The 19818-nt window shown below is 53.1% G+C and overlaps 1 protein-coding gene across 2 annotated transcripts in view; it reads left to right on the top strand.

Moving 5' to 3' along the window:
- The window catches only part of LOC121272539 (RAS guanyl-releasing protein 1-like), a 178410-nt gene that overhangs the window by 67332 nt on the left and 91260 nt on the right, over nt 1-19818 (top strand). For both annotated transcript variants that reach the window (XM_041179160.1, XM_041179161.1), the window contains exon 2: nt 15715-15896. In XM_041179160.1, coding sequence (XP_041035094.1) covers nt 15715-15896 — 182 coding nt within the window. The remainder of the gene's footprint in view (nt 1-15714; nt 15897-19818) is intronic.

Raw genomic sequence — 19818 nt, forward strand, 5'->3', positions numbered from 1 at the left:
CCCTCCCCTCCCCTCTCCTGCACTCCCCTCCCCTCCCCTCCCCTCCCCTCCCCTCTCCTGCACTCCCCTCCCCTCCCCTCCCCTCCCCTCCCCTCTCCTGCCCTCCCCTCCCCTCCCCTCTCCTGCACTCCCCTCCCCTCCCCTCCCCTCCCCTCCCCTCTCCTGCCCTCCCCTCCCCTCTCCTGCACTCCCCTCCCCTCCCCTCCCCTCCCCTCCCCTCTCCTGCCCTCCCCTCCCCTCCCCTCCCCTCCCCTCTCCTGCCCTCCCCTCCCCTCCCCTCTCCTGCACTCCCCTCCCCTCCCCTCCCCTCCCCTCCCCTCTCCTGCCCTCCCCTCCCCTCCCCTCCCCTCCCCTCTCCTGCCCTCCCCTCCCCTCCCCTCTCCTGCACTCCCCTCCCCTCCCCTCCCCTCCCCTCCCCTCTCCTGCACTCCCCTCCCCTCCCCTCCCCTCCCCTCTCCTGCCCTCCCCTCCTCTCCCCTCCCCTCTCCTGCCCTCCCCTCCCCTCCCCTCCCCTCTCCTGCCCTCCCCTCCCCTCCCCTCTCCTGCACTCCCCTCCCCTCCCCTCCCCTCCCCTCCCCTCTCCTGCACTCCCCTCCCCTCCCCTCCCCTCCCCTCCCCTCTCCTGCCCTCCCCTCCCCTCCCCTCTCCTGCACTCCCCTCCCCTCCCCTCCCCTCCCCTCCCCTCTCCTGCCCTCCCCTCCCCTCCCCTCCCCTCCCCTCTCCTGCCCTCCCCTCCCCTCCCCTCTCCTGCACTCCCCTCCCCTCTCCTGCCCTCCCCTCCCCTCCCCTCTCCTGCCCTCCCCTCCCCTCCCCTCTCCTGCACTCCCCTCCCCTCCCCTCCCCTCCCCTCTCCTGCCCTCCTCTCCCCTCCCCTTTCCTGCCCTCCCCTCCCCTCCCCTCCCCTCCCCTCTCCTGCCCTCCCCTCCTCTCCCCTCCCCTCTCCTGCCCTCCCCTCCCCTCCCCTCCCCTCCCCTCTCCTGCCCTCCCCTCCCCTCTCCTCTCCTGCCCTCCCCTCCCCTCGCCTCCCCTCCCCTCCCCTCTCCTGCCCTCCCCTCCCCTCCCCTCCCCTCCCCTCCCCTCTCCTGCCATCCCCTCCCCTCCCCTCTCCTGCACTCCCCTCCCCTCCACTCTCCTGCCCTCCCCTCCCCTCCCCTCCCCTCTCCTGCCCTCCCCTCCCCTCCCCTCCCCTCTCCTGCACTCCCCTCCCCTCCCCTGCCCTCCCCTCCCCTCTCCTCCCCTCCCCTCCCCTCTCCTGCCCTCCCCTCCCCTCTCCTGCCCTCCCCTCCCCTCCCCTCTCCTGCCCTCCCCTCCCCTCCCCTCCCCTCCCCTCCCATCCCCTCCCCTCCCCTCCCCTCTCCTGCCATCCCCTCCCCTCCCCTCTCCTGCCCTCCCCTCCCCTCCCCTCCCCTCCCCTCCCCTCTCCTGCCCTCCCCTCCCCTCCCCTCCCCTCCCCTCCCCTCTCCTGCCATCCCCTCCCCTCCCCTCTCCTGCCCTCCCCTCCCTTCTCCTCTCCTGCACTCCCCTCCCCTCCCCTCCCCTCCCCTCTCCTGCCATCCCCTCCCCTCCCCTCTCCTGCCCTCCCCTCCCCTCCCCTCCCCTCCCCTCCCCTCTCCTGCCATCCCCTCCCCTCCCCTCTCCTGCCCTCCCCTCCCTTCTCCTCTCCTGCCCTCCCCTCCCCTCCCCTCCCCTCCCCTCCCCTCTCCTGCACTCCCCTCCCCTCCCCTCCCCTCCCCTCCCCTTTCCTGCACTCCCCTCCCCTCCCCTCCCCTCCCCTCCCCTCCCATCCCCTCCCCTCCCCTCCCCTCTCCTGCCCTCCCCTCCCCTCCCCTCTCCTGCCCTCCCCTCCCCTCCCCTCCCCTCTCCTGCACTCCCCTCCCCTCTCCTCCCCTCTCCTCCCCTCCCCTCCCCTCTCCTGCCCTCCCCTCCCCTCCCCTCCCCTCTCCTGCCCTCCCCTCCCTCTCCTGCCCTCCCTCCCTCCCTCCCCTCTCCTGCCCTCCCCTCCCCTCTCCTCCCCTCTCCTGCCCTCCCATCCCCTCCCCTCCCCTCTCCTCCCCTCCCCTCCCCTCTCCTGCCCTCCCCTCCCCTCCCCTCTCCTCCCCTCCCTCCCCTCCCCTCCCCTCCCCTCCCCTCCCCTCTCCTGCCCTCCCCTCCCCTCTCCTGCCCTCCCCTCCCCTCCCCTCCCCTCTCCTCCCCTCCCCTCTCCTCCCCTCCCCTCCCCTCCCTCTCCTCCCCTCCCCTCCCCTCCCCTCCCCTCCCCTCCCTCTCCTCCCCTCCCCTCCCTCTCCTCCCCTCCCCTCCCCTCCCCTCTCCTCCCCTCCCCTCTCCTGCCCTCCCCTCCCCTCCCCTCCCCTCCCCTCTCCTGCACTCCCCACCCCTCCTCTCTCCTCCCCTCCCCTCCCCTCTCCTGCACTCCCCACCCCTCCCCTCTCCTCCCCTCCTCTCTCCTCCCCTCCCCTCCCCTCTCCTGCCCTCCCCTCCCCTCCCCTCTCCTCCCCTCTCCTGCCCTCCCCTCCCCTCTCCTCCCCTCCCCTCTCCTCCCCTCTCGTCCCCTCCCCTCCCTTCCCCTCCCCTCCCCTCCCCTCCCCTCCCCTCTCCTGCCCTCCCCTCCCCTCCCCTCCCCTCCCCTCTCCTGCCCTCCCCTCCCCTCCCCTCCCCTCTCCTGCCCTCCCCTCCCCTCTCCTGCCCTCCCCTCCCCTCTCCTCTCCTCCCCTCCCCTCTCCTGCCCTCCCCTCCCCTCTCCTGCCCTCCCCTCCCCTCCCCTCCCCTCTCCTGCCCTCCCCTCCCCTCTCCTGCCCTCCCCTCCCCTCCCCTCCCCTCTCCTCCCCTCCCCTCCCCTCCCCTCCCCTCCCCTCCCCTCCCCTCCCCTCCCCTCCCCTCCCCTCCCCTCCCTCCCCTCTCCTGCCCTCCCCTCCCCTCTCCTGCCCTCCCCTCCCCTCTCCTGCCCTCCCCTCCCCTCCCCTCTCCTGCACTCCCCTCCCCTCCCCTCTCCTGCACTCCCCGCCCCTCCCCTCTCCTGCCCTCCCCTCCCCTCCCCTCCCCTCCCCTCGCCTCCCCTCTCCTCCCCTCTCCTGCCCTCCCCTCCCCTCCCCTCCCCTCTCCTGCCCTCCCCTCTCCTCCCCTCCCCTCTCCTGCACTCCCCTCCCCTCCCCTCCCCTCTCCTGCCCTCCCCTCCCCTCCCCTCCCCTCTCCTGCCCTCCCCTCCCCTCCCCTCTCCTGCCCTCCCCTCCCCTCCCCTCCCCTCTCCTGCCCTCCCCTCCCCTCCCCTCCCCTCTCCTGCCCTCCCCTCCCCTCCCCTCCCCTCTCCTGCCCTCCCCTCCCCTCCCCTCTCCTGCCCTCCCCTCCCCTCCCCTCCCCTCTCCTGCCCTCCCCTCCCCTCCCCTCCCCTCTCCTGCCCTCCCCTCCCCTCTCCTCCCCTCTCCTGCCCTCCCCTCCCCTCTCCTCTCCTCCCCTCCCCTCTCCTGCCCTCCCCTCTCCTCCCCTCCCCTCCCCTCTCCTGCCCTCCCCTCCCCTCCCCTCCCCTCTCCTCCCCTCCCCTCCCCTCCCCTCCCCTCCCCTCCCCTCCCCTCTCCTGCCCTCCCCTCTCCTGCCCTCCCCTCCCCTCTCCTGCCCTCCCCTCCCCTCTCCTGCCCTCCCCTCCCCTCTCCTGCACTCCCCGCCCCTCCCCTCTCCTGCCCTCCCCTCCCCTCCCCTCCCCTCCCCTCGCCTCCCCTCCCCTCCCCTCTCCTGCCCTCCCCTCCCCTCCCCTCCCCTCTCCTGCCCTCCCCTCCCCTCCCCTCCCCTCTCCTGCCCTCCCCTCCCCTCCCCTCTCCTGCCCTCCCCTCCCCTCCCCTCCCCTCTCCTGCCCTCCCCTCCCCTCCCCTCCCCTCTCCTGCCCTCCCCTCCCCTCCCCTCCCCTCTCCTGCCCTCCCCTCCCCTCCCCTCCCCTCTCCTGCACTCCCCTCCCCTCCCCTCCCCTCTCCTGCCCTCCCCTCCCCTCTCCTGCCCTCCCCTCCCCTCCCCTCCATTCTCCTGCCCTCCCCTCCCCTCCCCTCCCCTCTCCTGCACTCCCCTCCCCTCCCCTCTCCTGCACTCCCCTCCCCTCCCCTCTCCTGCACTCCCCTCCCCTCCCCTCTCCTGCACTCCCCTCCCCTCCCCACTCCTGCCCCTGCCCTCCCCTACCCTCCCCTCCCCTCCCCTCTCCTGCACTCCCCTCCCCTCCCCTCTCCTGCACTCCCCTCCCCTCCCCTCTCCTGCACTCCCCTCCCCTCCCCTCTCCTGCACTCCCCTCCCCTCCCCTCCCCTCTCCTGTACTCCCCTCCCCTCCCCACTCCTGCCCCTGCCCTCCCCTACCCTCCCCTCCCCTCCCCTCTCCTGCACTCCCCTCCCCTCCCCTCTCCTCCCCTCCCCTTCCCTACCCTCCCCTGCCCGCCCTCCTCTATTTCCCTCTCCTCCCCTCTCCTGCCATCTCCTCCTCCCCCTCCCCTCCCACTCCTTCTTTCTCTCCTCTCCCTCCTTTCCCTTCCCTTCACCTACCATCCCCCTCTCCATCTCCCCGCCCCCCCCACCTCTCTCCTGTCCTGTCTTCTCCTGCCGTCCCCTCTCCTTTCATTTCCCCCTTCTCTCCTTCCCCTCCTTTCCACTCTCCTCTCTTCATTTCTCTGTCCTTTCCCAGCACCCTCCTCTTTTATTCAGATAGAGGCAGCCAGGCTGTCAGAGGGAAGTGCCCATTGGAAGAAAGGGGCTTCCCTGGAGGGAGCGTAAATTGAACACGAGGGGAATGATAGACTAGCAGAAACGTGACCAGTATTAGTTTTAAAGTAGGGAACCCCTGGTGTAGGCCTGAGGCCTAAAGCGCAGGGCACAGGCCATGTTGAAAAGGCAAGATAAGCGACAAGGTGGCAATTGGATGTCACCAAGATTGGGGTTTTTAAAAATTTGCACCTTTTCAGAGGGAGGGGGAGCGGAGAGAGAGGCAAAAAGACACAGGACTCTTGAGGAGGAACCATAACCACAGCTTAGATTTCGATAGTACCTCTGACGTAGCAGAACAGCATAATCCGGGCGAAAATTTGACATTGAGCTACGGCTATCAGGACACGTGGCCAAGTGTTTCATAAAGAGGCAGGTTTTAAGGAGGAGAGAGCAGTAGACAGAGTTAGGGAGGGAATTCCAGAGCTTAGGGTCCAGGCAGCTGAAGACCAGTGGCGGAGTGAATCAAGTTGGGGAAGCACAAGGGGCCAGAATTGGAGGGATACCAAATTGTTGGAGGGTCGTAGAGCTATTGGGTATTGCAGAGATTTGGGGGGGGAGCGGGTGGAGTTGTGAAGGAGTGAGGCTATGGAGGAATTTGAACACGAGGATGAGAATTTTTAAAATCTAGGCATTGCTGGACCATGAGCCATGGGTGGGACAGGACTTGGTGTGGATTCAGATATGGGCAGCGGTGCTTTGAATGAGTCCGGACTTTGATTTTAATGTAGGCGGCTCACATTGTGGGCTGGGGGGGAAGCAGAAGTTGCCTGCTGGCGTGATTAGAGGAACAAGAAAGGATAAGTTCAGAAAAGGCAGCAGGAGCAGCAAATGAGGCAAATATTTGAACAGAGAGAGAGAAGGCACACCCGAGTCTTAAAATCAGAGTTGGATGGCCTCTCAGAGGTGAAATGGGCTCTGAATTTTACAGAGGTGAGGTACAAACACAGTAATTTGAACTGAAAGTCCTTTTTTCGCTGAGGAGACATATGGGAGGGTAATTTTTCTCTTGATAGTTTGCTGCTCTGATAGCATTACTAACAATGGTTTGTCAGTGTAGCAGGACCGTTCAAAGCAGGTAGCGATGGGGTAATTAACCGAGGGTGGTGGGGACTAGCAGGAGTCAGGCAGCGAGCTTGCAGCTAAGTACAAAATCTGTGCTACTGGTGTCACTTTCACATTCACTTCTTACTTGAACTCATTTTCTACATGAATGGGCCAGCTTTTCACTTCCTGCCCAGGGAATCAATGCGGAGTTGGGGGCGGGGGGTGGGGGGGTGGTGGGGAGGGGGCTGGTGGTGATAGTGGGGAGGGTGGAAGACGGAGATTATGAGCCTCTGGTAGCAGGCTGAGATTCAGTGCCACTCTGCAGTACGGCTTCCTGGAGTTGTGTGTGTGTGTGTGTGTGTGTGTGTGTGTGTGTGTGTGTGTGTGTGTGTGTGTGTGTGTGTGTGTGTGTGTGTGTGTGTGTGTGTGTGTGTGTGTGTGTGTGTGTGTGTGTGTGTGTGTGTGTGTGTGTGTGTGTGTGTGTGTGTGTGTGTGTGTGTGTGTGTGTGTCTCAGTGAAGTTCGGCCGATACGCTCTCCTGACAGCACCTGCAGTCCGGGCAACAGGCGAGGAAGGTGAGCGTTTGCAGAATGAAGGTAATTTGGCATTATCTTTCTCTCTCGCGCTTGTCCACTTGTGCACACGAAGCAGCCGGCACAGACGCTGCTATCAAACACCTGCCCGTGATAAAAATAGCCGGTTAGTAAAACATTATCTTCAACAGTTTGTTTACCCAGATCATTCACGGACCATTGTAACTCTGTTCATTGAGAATGGTGGATTCATAGAACCATAGAAGCCTGTGGCACAAAAGAAGGCCATTTGGCCCATCTTGCTTGTGTTGGCTCTCCGAAAGACCTATCCAATTTGCCCCACGCCCTCTGCTCTTTGTGGACCCGTGGATGTCTAGCGGCGTGTTATTTCCGATGAAGGGATTAATAGTACCTCAAGACAATGGACTAGAATTGGTGATATTATGGTACCAACACTCAACACAGTTGTGTAGCTGCTGCTTTCCCATTTTTTTTGAACAGAGCAGAGCTTATTTTAGAATAGGTTCACATCGGCACTAAAATCTTATGAGCACATTAAAGGGCTCCCTCACTCCCACCGAGCAGCCCATATTGTAGTCTCTCTTCCCTCACCACCCTTCCCTACCTGTGAGCTCTGTGTCCCAGAGATTTCCCCTCAGGTAGCGTAGGACAGTGGAATTGTCCATTGAACTTTAATGGTCTACATCACAAAGAGTATTTGGGGGAGATGGTGGCGTAGCAGTAATATCACTAGGCTATACTCTGGGGGACATGGGTTCAAATCCCACCATTGCAGCTGGTGTGTGTGGGTGCATGTGAGTTTATGTCCTGTGTGTACTCCGTCTAATGCCCATTGCCTGTTGGGATAGGCTCCGACTCCCAGCGACCCTGAATTGGATAGAGTGGGTTCTGGAAAAGAGAGTGAATATTGCAAAAATACCCCGTGGGGTTTCATGGGAGCATTGACCGAGGTGATATTAGGACATGCAACCATGACTTTGATCTTAGAGGTCAGTGTTAAGGAGTGTGTTAAGCGAGGAGAGAGAGAGCTGTAGAGTTTTTGGGAGGGAATTCCAGAGCCGAGGGCCCAGGGAACTGAAGGCACAGACATCGATAACGGAGCGATTAAAATTGTGAGAGGCCAGAATTGAAGGAGCGTGGCTATCATGGAGGGGTGTAGGGTTTGAGGCGGTTAAAGTGACAGGGAGGGCCGTGCCATTGGAGGGATTTGAACACAAAGGCGAGCCAGAGAAATAGTACTTCAAATTGATGGTAAAGGCTGAGGGAAGTGAAAATTTCACTTCTGCCGACATTTCTGCTAGACATTTTTAACCACTTCACGTACATGTTAGAGAGCTTGCCTGTCTGACTAAACACTTTACAGCTCCAGGTGTAAGCATCGTGGACAGTGAAGATGAAGTGCAGCTGCCAATAAGGGGAACACGATTGCCTTGAGACCTGAATTCCACTAGCGACAAATTATAGAATCTTACAGCATAGAAGGAGGCTATTCAGTCCATCATGCCCATACTGGCTGTCCAGTTAGAGCTGACCAATTAATTCCAATGGCTCTTGCTCTTTTCCCTGTGAATTTTTCCATCTCAAGGACATGTCCAATTTCCTTTGGGAAGTTACCCAGTGCTCCAGCTGAGGCTGAAGCAGTGACTTATAAAAGATGAACATAACTTCCTTGTTTTTGTTCTCTGTGCCTCTATTTATAAAGCTATGTATGTTTTAACTGCTTTTCAACTCATCCTGCTCCGTTCAAAGACTGATGTATGAAAATCTTATATCAGATGGGAGGCAGTTACTGGACTATTAACCCAAAGGCCCAGGCTGATGTCCTGGGGACACTGATTCAATGTGTCTGGCACATAAAGCTAGTTTCAGTAATGGTGGCCATTTATTGTTAAACAATTATTGTTAAAAACCCATCTGGTTCACTAATGTGTCCCTTTAGGGAAGGAAATCCGTCATCTCAACCTGGTCTGGCCTACATGTGACTCCAGTCCCACAGCAATGCAGTTGACTCTTCTCCTCCGAAGTGTTCAGTTCAAGGGCAATTTTTAAAAAAAATTCTTTTATGGGATGTGGGCATCACTGGTTCAGCCAGCATTTATTGCCCATCCCTTGTTCAGAGGGCATTTAAGAGTCAGCCACATTGCTGTGGGTCTTGAGTCACATGTAGGCCAGACCGGGTAAGGATCTCCTTCCCTAAAGGACACCAGTGAACCAGATGGGTTGACAATGGTTTCATGGTCATCATTAAACTTTTAATTCCAGATTTTTATTGGATTCTGCCATGGTGGGATTTGAACCTGGGTCCCCAGAGCATTACCCTGGGTCTCTGTATAATATTAGTCCAGTGACAGTGCCAGTACGCCAACACCTCCCCTTAGGGATGGGTAACAAAGGTTAGACTTGCCAGCGATGCCCACATCCAATGAAAGAATAAATATATAAAAATAAAAATGAACCCACCTTTCTGTCCCTGTAGATTGTACCATTTGGCTAATATTGTTTTTCCTTATCTTCATCTGTCCCTGCATTGATTTTAATCTGCCATAAGTCTGCTCATTCCTGTCTTCTGCCTACGTCCACCTGGCCTGTTACTGTTCTCCTCACTGGTTACTTCATTTCTATGTCTTTTGCCACCTGCAAAGTTTTAATTATTCCCCCTCTACCCAAATCCAGGTCATTAATATACCCCAACCCCTGCAGACACCAAAGTATACCTCTCTCCAATCTCCGAAACAACCATTCAACACTATCCCATGCTTACTGTTCCATTGTCAGTTTCATTTCTGGCCCATTAATCCCATGGACTTCAATTCTGCTATTATGTGCTCCTTTATCTCAAACACCTTTTGAAAGTCCAGGTACAAAACATTAAATGCATTATCAACCCTCTCTGTTACTTCATCAAATAATTCAATCAAGTTTGTCAGGCACCAATTTGCCAATATCAAATCTGTGCTGCCTGTCAATTATTAACCGGTGCTTTTCCAAACTAAAATTAATTTTCTTCCGGCTAATTATCCCTATAAGCCCTCCACCTGGAGCACAAAAATCCAGGCCGATGCTCCCAGTGCAGAACTGAGGGAGTGCTGCACTGCCGGAGGTGCTGGCTTTCACGGGAGGTGTTAAACTGAGGTCTCAGGTGAATGTAAAAAAAATCCCATGGTGCTCTTTTGAAAAAGAGCAATGGAGTTATCCCCAGTGTCTTAACCAATATTTATCCCTCAATCAACATCATTTTTGGACCTTATCACCTTGTTGTGTGTGGGGGAGCTTGCTGTGCTCAAATTGGCTCCCCTCCCCTGTTACAACAGTGACTACATTTCGAAAAAGCTGTGTTCGCTGTAAAATACTTGAAATACTAGGGAAGCCCTGTAGTCATGAAAGGCAGGTATGCAAGTCTGTCTGGTCTGTCTTTCCCATTGACAATAGCCTGACTGGCCTGCAGTTGCTGGGTTTAAGACATCTCGATTTTTTTTGGAGAGGGTTGTAACAGTTGCAATGATCCAGTGCTTTGGCCACATTCCTGAACCTAAAGAGGATTAAAAGATTGTGGTCAGAGCCCCCCCCTAACTCGTCTTATCCTGTTCACCCATTATCCCTGTGCTGGCTGAATTACCTTGATCCCCAGGGTGGTAACGCCGCGATTTTAAATGTCTCTCATTCTTGTCTTCAGCTCCCTCTGTGGACCCCTCTCCCCATCTCTGTAACTTGCCGCAGCCTGAAAGGCCTTTGCAATCTTTACGTTCCCCTGATTCTGGCCACTTATGCACCTCCAGCTTCCTTAGTTGACCTGGCATTGAAAAACGCCACATGGACCCACGCAGGCAACGTGGGGCCCACCTTCCCCCGTTGGATTGATGTAAATCTGTGGAGCGCTGCTAGAAGCAGCACGATGTGTGAAGGGTTCTCCACCCTTTGAACCTTGCACCTCCAGCCACAAAGGAAATTCGCATTCGCAGAGCCAACACCAAGGCACAGCGATTGGAGCTACATTTCACCTCAGAATTGAGATGATTTTCTTGCCGATGACATAAAAAATGTAGAATTGTGGAATCATGGAATGGTTACAGCACAGTAGGAGGCATTCAGCCCATCGCATTCGTGCTAGCTTTCTCTAAAGAGCAGCTCACCTAGTTCCAACATATCTTCCCATAACCCTGAAATTTTTTTTCTCTTCGGATAATTACCCAATTCCCTTTTGAAAGCCACATGGACTCTACCCTTGCCAAATCGAACAGGAAATTATGGATGGGATGGGATTCCCCTTCCACATTCTGAATCTGTTATCAGTGTGGGAGATATGTAGACACAGGGTGCTGACCTACCTGACCAGCATTCCAAATAACCATAGAAAAGTTACAGTGCCGAAAGAGGCCATTCAGCCCATCGTGTCTGCATCAGCCAATAAAGAGAAAAAAGAAACTAGCCGCTCAGTTTAACCCCACTTTCCAGCACCTGGTCCATAGCCTTGAAGGTTATAGCTCTTCAGATGCAGATCCAGGTACCTTTTAAATGAGTTGAGCGTTTCAGCCTCAACCATCAACTTAGGCAGTGAATTCCAGACACCCACTACCCTCTGGGTGAAAAAGCTTTTCCTCATGTCCCCTCTAATCCTTCTACCAATCATGTTAAACATGTGCCCCGTGGTAATTGGCCCCTCAGCTAGGGGAAACAAGTCTTTACTATCTACCCTATGTAGGATCCTCATAATTTTGTGCACCTCAATTAGGTCTCCCCTCTGTTCTAAGGAAAGTGACCCTACCCCCATCCAATCTCTCCTCATAGCTGCAGTATTCAAGCCCTGGCAACCTTCTTGTAAGTCTCCTCTGCACTCTCTCCAGAGCAATCATGTCCTTCCTGTTAAGTGGGGACCAAAACTGTACAGAAAACTCCAGCCATGGCCTAACCAGCATTTTATACATTCCTTCTCACTTTCATCTTTTCTCACTGACTGGCACATAGACAAGTGGATGAAGGATCATGGAGATTAGGTAATGCCAACAGCACCGAGCCCACAGCAAAAACAGGAAATCGTGTACTCGTTGCTGCAGGAGTTGTGACAGAAAAGGGATCTGTCCTGCCTGAAATTATTACGTTACTGATGGGTTTTTTTTCATCCACACCTTAGCTAGACCAAAATTAAGTTGACTTCTGCTAACTCTCGAAGGAGTCTATTCTGCCATTGCACATGTGGTTGGAGGGCATTTACAATATTCAGCCTGGAGGCATATTTAAAAAGAATAAATATTGTCCCTGGCTCTGCAAATTTTCGCACTGAGTCTATGAGCAGCCCAAGTTTATAGTTCACCTCTAGCTGCCCTGGGAGGGTTAGCGTTAAGGGTCAGCCTTCCCAGTAGCTAATGTTGTTGCAACAGAGTGGCTTTGTTACCTTTTGAGAGTTACCTACGTGGGACTGGAGTCACATGAAGACTGTGTAGGGTGGCAAAGTTGCCCTCCTTTGTGGGCATTAGTGAACCCATTGGCAGTCTTACAACAGTCTGGCAGCTTTCATGGTCATTTCTTCTGGTGCCAGCTTGCAAACTATCTAGTTGATTGGCATAATTGGCCAGGGTGGGTTTTGAACTCCCAGCTCTTGGCTTCTTTACCCAGTAGAATAACTGCTGTGCTACCCTACTCATTAATACACTGCTAAACAACTTTTGTTAAAATAGCAGACAGAGAAATCGTGGCTGACTCTTAATTGGTATAACATGGTGGTAGCGTGATATAGCACAGTGCTGCAGTGACGGAATACATCCACCCACTGATGGCGAAACAGCACATCACCCCTTCCCCATTTCCCAAGCTGGGGGGCAGAAATGAAGGGATGATTGGTTGAGAAGAAAACTGCATTTCTGTAGCGCTTTTGACGACCGTCAGGCATCTGAAAGTGCTTCCCAGCCAATGAAATGCAGCCCCCAGTTGTGATGTAGGAAATGTGGCAGCCAAATTGTGGACAACAACTCCCACCAGCTGCAAGGTGGCAATAACTATTAAATTGGTTTTGTGATTGAGACATTGGGGTCAGGGCACCCGCTCGTCTTCACAACAGTGCCACCAGATCTTTTGCAAGCAGGCAGATGGGGGCTCAATTTAACACCTCATCTGAAAGATGGCATCCCTGACAGTGAAACACTCCCTCAATACTGCACTGGAGTGTCGGCGTAGGTTTTTGGTGTTCAAGGGCTGGAGTGGGACTTGAACTTTGTGACTCAGAGGCGAGAGCACTACCAGTTGAGTCATGGCTGACACCATTTAGGTGAGCAATGGAAAATTTGTCTTTGCTTAGTGACCTCTCCTATAACTGTGAATCTGGAATCCACTGGGTCTTTAGTGACCTCTCCTGTAACTGTGAATCTGGAATCCACTGGATCTTTAGTGCCCTCTCCTGTAACTGTGAACCTGGGATCCACTAGGTCTTTAGTGACCTCTCCTGTAGCTGTGAACCTGGGATCCACTAGGTCTTTAGTGACCTCTCCTGTAGCTATGCATCTGGAATCCACTGAGTCTTTAGTGCCCTCTCCTGTAGCTGTGAACCTGGGATCCACTAGGTCTTTAGTGACCTCTCCTGTAGCTATGAATCTGGAATCCACTGGGTCTTTAGTGCCCTCTCCTGTAGCTGTGAATCTGGAATCCGCTGGGTTTATAGTGACCTCTCCTGTAGCTGTGAATCTGGAATCCGCTGGGTCTATACCTGAACTTCAAAGCTATGCAGAGCATTCTTCGAAATGGAACTTGTTGTGAAACTCCACCTGTTTCTCTCAGGTTTAGTTTGTCCCATGTAATGTTCGCTGATCTGATGATCTGCTGGTTCCTCTTCTATCTGGGGCCAAAATCACTCACCGAACAGGAAGGTGCTGGGTTTGCACTAGATTCTGTAGCTTCACATGAAAACCAGCAATTAACTTGCATCGGGTGACATCATGTTTCCAACTCAGAATCAGGCCATTTGACTCAACTGAACAGTCGCACTAGGAGCAGGAGTAGGCCACTTGGCCCCTGGAGCCTGCTCCACCAGTCAATAAGATCACGGCTGATCTGACTGTAACTCCCGCCTACTGCTGATAACCTTTCATCCCCCGTTAACCGAGAATCTATCTCGCTCTGCCTTAAAAATATTCAAAGACTCTGCTTCCACTGCCTTTTGAGGAAGAGAGTTCCAAAGACTCACGACCCTCTGAAAGAAAAAGATTTCTCCTCATCTCCGCCCTAAATGGGTGACCCCTTCTTTTTAAACAGTGATCCATAGTTCCTGATTCACCCACAAGGGGAAACATCCTCTCCACATCCACCCTGTCAAGACTCCTCATGGTATTAAAGTTCTATGGTTCTAAAGATCCTTGGTTTATCCTCCAAATAAGGCTCCCACCATTCTTTTCCATCTCTCCCTATTAGCATAACTTTCGGTTCCTTGCTCCTTCAGGTACCTATCTGGCTTCCCCTTAAACGCACTAATGCTGTTCGCTTCAACAGCTCCAAGTGGCAGCGAGATCCCCACTCCCAGAATGTAACTGATCCAGGCGGAGCTGTCATCACCCCCTATACCACGATATTAAGCTTTCTCTAGATGAGCAGTGCAGCTCAGCGCTGCTCTGCGGTGAGAGAGGGGGCAGCCGTAACATCTCCTTGTACACTTCTGCGCATTTCTGCACATTTTGTTGGGGCGAACAGAGTGTCCATTGAGCTCTACCTGGTGCCTGTGTGCTCTCAGAACGGATGAAAGGGTCAGTGAACCCGGCACACTCAACGATGCCATTGACGTGCTGGCTATACCTCCCATCTGCCACCTCTGGAGATCAATGGCAGGCACCAGGCATCATTCCAGCATCAGTGTTTGTCACTGGATCAAAGCCAAATGGTTTCCGAATCGTGAATGTAACTACTGTTCGAATCAAAATGTTGAAAGGCAGACTCGCAGGAAGTTGAGCTCTCTGACATCCTGGGAATCTGTGGTGCATTTTTTAAGACGCCTTTGTGATTGGATTTTTGTATTTACCTCATGCATGTTGAGGAAATTTTGTGCTGAGTAGTCCCATCCTCCGGGAGTTTTTAAAAAAAAAATATATATATATTCTTTCACAGCCTGTGGGCGTCGCTGGCTTGGCCACAGTTTGCTGAGTTGAGTTTGCAAGCTATGGTTCAGTTGGTAGCACTCTCACCTCTGAGTCAGTAAGTTGTGGCTTCGAATCTCACTCGAGGAACTTTGGCGCAAAACCAAAGGCTGGTTTGTCAATGCAGCACCGAGGGAGTGCTGCGCTGTCAGAGGTTCTGTTCTGGAGCTGCAGTAGGCCCTTTGAGCCTGCTCCACCATTCAACAAGATCAAGGCCGATTTTCTGTTTAACTCCTCCTTCCTGCACTATCCCCATATCCCTTAATGCACAAAAAAAATCTATTGACCCTCTAATCATTGAATATATTCAACGATTGAACAGGCACTGCTCTCTGGGGTAGAGATTTAAAATTTCTTGAAGGAAGAAATTTCTCCTCCTCTCCGTCATAAGTGGTCGATCCCTTTCTCTGAGGACGTGCCCCCTTGTTTTAGGCCCCCCAGCCAAGGGGGACGTTTTCTCGGCATTTATTCTATTCTTAAAACTTTTACATGTTACAATTAGGTCATCTCCTCTTCTAAAATCCAGGGAATATCGGCCTAGTTTACTTAGTCCCTCCTTGTAGGACAATCCCTCAACCCAGAAACCTAATGAACTGGATAAGCTGTTAACCAAGCCCCTTTCAGCTTTTTATTTATTATTTGTTTACATATGTATCACTTATTTATCTTTTAAGCCAAAGCGCGGTCTGCTCTCTCACGTCGATGTAAAAGGTCCCACAGCACCATTCGGAGAAGAGCGGGCAAGTTCCGGCCAATATTTATTTCTTAACCATTAAAAATAATGAATTCTCAGGTTGTGGTCACATTGCTGTTTGTGGGATCTTGCTGAATGCAAAGTTTGGTTGCCACGTTTCCTAGGTTACAATGCTTCAAAGGAGTATTTAACTGGCATTAAAACGCTTTGATACATCCTGAGGTTGTCAAAGGCGCTTTTTAAATGTAAGTTCTTTTCTTTGGCTTGACAAAAAAACACAGGGAAATGTGTGTTTCTCTTTATGGAAACACGATAATTGTTCAGAGTCTGTAACCTGAACCTACAAAAGTGGCTGAACTATTTGGATACAATGCTGGTATATCTGTCAGTGAAAGGGTATCTCATAATGAAGGGAGTTGACTGCCTTTTTATCTCCTCACTCACTGACGCACTTAGCACAGCCTCTCATATGAGACACGGCTGAAATCTCCCTCTCTTCCCCTCTCTCTCTCTTTCTCTCTCTCTTTCTCTCACGTTCTCGTATTGATCCCGGCTGTTTATCCCCTTTTCTGTGTTGCAGGAAATCTCGGCATGAGTATCAGAACTCGCTGGGCAGCAAGGTCATCCAGCGACAGTGCCGGCGCAGAATGACCTGTCCCAGTCCGGCTGAAATCAGCAAGGCCAAAGCCATTATGTCCATGCCCCAGCTCACCAAGGGTCTCAATCTAGACGAACTCCTCCTGAAATGCATCCAATCCTTTGGTAAGTGCCCCCTTTTCCAGAGACTGATTGTAGATAGATGTGCCTACTGGAGTGTGTGTGTGTGTGTACATTTGAGTGTGTGTGCACATGTGAGTGTGTGTGTACATGTGAGTGTGTGTGTACATGTGAGTGTGTGTGTGTGTGTGTACATGTGAGTGTGTGTGTGTACATGTGAGTGTGTGTGTGTGTGTACATGTGAGTGTGTGTGTGTACATGTGAGTGTGTGTGTGTGTGTACATGTGAGTGTGTGTGTGTACATGTGAGTGTGTGTGTGTATGTACATGTGAGTGTATGTACATGTGAGTGTATGTACATGTGAGTGTATGTACATGTGAGTGTGTGTACATGTGAGTGTGTGTACATATGAGTGTGTGTACATGTGAGTGTGTGTGTGTACATGAGTGTGTGTGTACATGTGAGTGTGTGTGTGTGTACATTTGAGTGTGTGTGTACATTTGAGTGTATGTGCACATGTGAGTGTGTGTGTACATGTGAGTGTGTGTGTGTGTGTACATGTGAGTGTGTGTGTGTACATATGAGTGTGTGTGTGTATGTACATGTGAGTGTGTGTACATGTGAGTGTGTGTACATGTGAGTGTGTGTGTGTACATGAGTGTGTGTGTACATGTGAGTGTGTGTGTGTGTGTACATGTGAGTGTATGTGTGTGTGTGTGCATGTGAGAGTGTGTGTGTGTGTGTGAGAGTGTGTGTGTGCATGTGTGAGTGTGTGTGTGTGTGAGTGTGTGTGTGCGCGTGTGTGTGTGTGCACATGAGTGTGTGTGTGTGCGCATGAGTGTGTGTGCACGCGTGTGTGTGTATGCGTGTGAAAGTGTCTGTGTGTGCGCGCACGTGAGAGTGTGTGTGCGTGCGCATGAGATTGTGTGAGCGTGTGTATGTGTGCACGCGTGTGTGTGTGTGTGCATGCATGAGAGTGTGTGTGTGCGTGTGTGTGTGTGTGCACGCGCGAGTGAGAGTGTGTGTGAGTGTGTGTGTGTGTGAGTGTGTGTGTGTGCGTGTGCACGTGAGAGTGTGTTTCTGTGCACATGAGAGTCTGTTTACATGTGAGAGTGTGTGTGTATGTGTGTGTCTGCGTGTGCGTGTGAGAGTGTGTTTCTGTGCACATGAGAGTCTGTGTACATGTGAGAGTGTGTGTGTATGTGTGTGTGTGCGTCTGCGCGTGAGTGTGTGTGCACGTGAGAGTCTGTGTGCATGTGAGAGTGTGTGTGTGCGTGTGCGCGTTACAGTATGTGTGCGCGTGAGAGTGTGTATACATGTGAGTGTGCGTGTGTGTGCGTGTGAGAGTGTGTGCACGCATGAGAATGTGTGTGTGTACCTGTGAGAGTGTGCGTGTGCACGCACGAGAGTGTACACGTGTGCGAGAGTGTATGAGTGTGCGTGTCTTTGTGTGTATGTGCATGTGCATGGAATGGTGCAGATTGTGAAATGTTATGGTGCATCACACAAATCTAGGGCTGAAACTATGCAAACAAACCTGTTGCTATCTGGAGAGTGGAGTGAACAGGGAGGAATTGTATCTGACCTATATATGCGGTTACAAAGGATTTTAAAGCTCTGATGTTTGACCAGATTCTAGCGGATTGTGAACAGCAGTGGGCAGTTTTTAAACTGGCCCACTCTTCGTTGCAATTAGCAAATTAACATTTTTGAAAAGTGGGTGTTGAGACTGTGAGGATGTATAAAACGTGAAAGGGCTTCAGTCTGAGTGTCCTCCTTCTCTGCTTGTTATGCTCCCTATTGCTAATGGAGCTGGACCCTGTCGAGGTGAAAGAGCCCAGATTTTGGAGAGGTGTGTGTGGCCATTTATTGCTTTCTGCCCAAGTATTGTCGGGATGCCTACTAAAGTTGGCCAAAGTACCGAAATTCAAGTTGGTTTGACGTGAGATTGTGCCTCTTCCCAGGGTTTTCAAAACCTTGCTTATACCCTGTGACTGTTCCTTTCTGCTGGTTGGCTGTCATGTAACAAGAATGTTTTGGTGAGGATCCATGCGAGAGCTTCCAAATAAAAGTCTTCCTTTAGGAGCCCAATTCCCAAATGGCATCCTATTAGAAAGCGAAACTTTCCCTTTATTACATTTCAGAGACCTTAGGACATGGTCAGATTCAGTCAACTCTTTTACCGTGCAGTGGAGAGGCTGCTAGTGCATTGGCAAACTTTTAACACACAGCCAGGTTCCACAGACGGACTAGTTCATCTGTTTTATGCATTATGGTTGATGAGGAATGTTACCAAGGGCACCCGACCTTCTTGCTCTCCTGTAAGCATCCAGAGGTAGCATCAAGCACTCAATAATCGGCCCTCTGAACAATGGGCTAGACTCTGTGTTCAGTGGTGAAACAATGCCATTCACCGCTCGTCTGAAAGAAAGCGGCTCACAAGGACCGAGCGAACTCTGTGGCTGAACTTCCCCTTTCCTGCCGACTGTTTTAAGTCTGATGCCAAGTGACGAGATCTCCAGGCTCCCAGCAGCTTTGTCCTTACCTCTGTAGCCTCCGCCAGCCCTAAACCCACAGAGAACCCTGCACCCCTCCAGTTTGGGTTTTCTGGGAACATAGGTGTAGCTGAAGGGGTATTTGGCATAGCAGAGGTTAATGTGAGTCTAGGCCAACAGTACTGCCCACATTTTAAGATAGGGAGTCACATGATAGTGGACTGTGTGCAGTAGTAGTCTAGCAGAGGCCACCATGAGGGCATCACCTAGCAAGGGCTGTACCTTGGAGATGTACATAATTTTGTGTTAACAATAAACACTTGATGTTCAACCACACAAGCCTCAAGACCTCTTAGTGAGACACTGAACAAACAGCCTTGCAACTGTAGGGACAGGAGTAGACCATCCGACCTTTGAGCCTGATGTGTCATTCAATAAGATCATGGCTGATCTCAGCTCCACTTTGGTGCCGGTCCCTCCACCACCCCCCCCCCCCCCCCCCCACCCCACCTCCCCCCCCACCTCCCAATAATCCGTTTGGCCCCCTTGTCTGTCAAAAATCTGTCTAACTGGGCCTTGAATAAAACTGGGCCTCTGCCACTTTCTGGGGAATAGAATTTCACCAACAGCCCTCTGAGAGAAAAAAAATTCTCCTCATCTCAGTCTTAAAAGGGAGATCTCTTATTCTTAAACTGTGTCCGCTGGTTCTGGTCTCTCCCACGAGTGGAAACATCCTCCCGGTACCCACCCTGTCAAGTCCCCTCAGGATCTTATATATTTCAATAAGATCACCTCTCATTATTCTAAACTCCAATGGGTATAGGCCCAAACTGCACAACCTTTCTTCATAGGATAAAATCTTCGTCCCAGGAATGAGTCGAGTGAACCTTCTTTGCACTGATTCTAGCACGATTATATCTTTTTTTCAAATAAGGAGACCAAAACTGCACACAGTGTTCCAGATGTGGTCTCACCAGTGCCCTGTACAGTGCAGTAAACCATCCCTACTTTTATATCCCATTCCCGTAGCAATTTCTATGCCTCGCTGATTTTAATTGCCCCACTATTGGTAGCTGTGTCATTAACTGCCTTGGATATAAAATCAGGAATTCCCCCCTCTCCCCGGAATCTCCCCTGATCTCTACCTCTGTCTTTACCTCTTCCTTTAAGACGTTGCTCAAAACCTACCTCTTTGATGTTTGTCACCTGTACAGTATCTTCTCCTGTGGCTCTGTGGTGAAATGTTTGATAATCGCTCGTGTGGCCTGCCTTGAGATGCTTTACTATGTTGTAGATGCTATATGAATGCTGATTGTTGGTGCTAAGGCTGTCAATAGTTACCCCATTGAGACAGTCCCAGGATTGTGATGAATTAGCTGGTGTTATTGAGAAGGAGAAGGGTGCTGAAATTGTCCTGAATGTCTTGGGTTGGGGAGGAACAGTAATCAGATGGGATGCTTGCTTCTCATTGA

This window comes from Carcharodon carcharias, chromosome 34, assembly GCF_017639515.1.
Source record: "Carcharodon carcharias isolate sCarCar2 chromosome 34, sCarCar2.pri, whole genome shotgun sequence".
NCBI lineage: Eukaryota > Metazoa > Chordata > Chondrichthyes > Lamniformes > Lamnidae > Carcharodon > Carcharodon carcharias.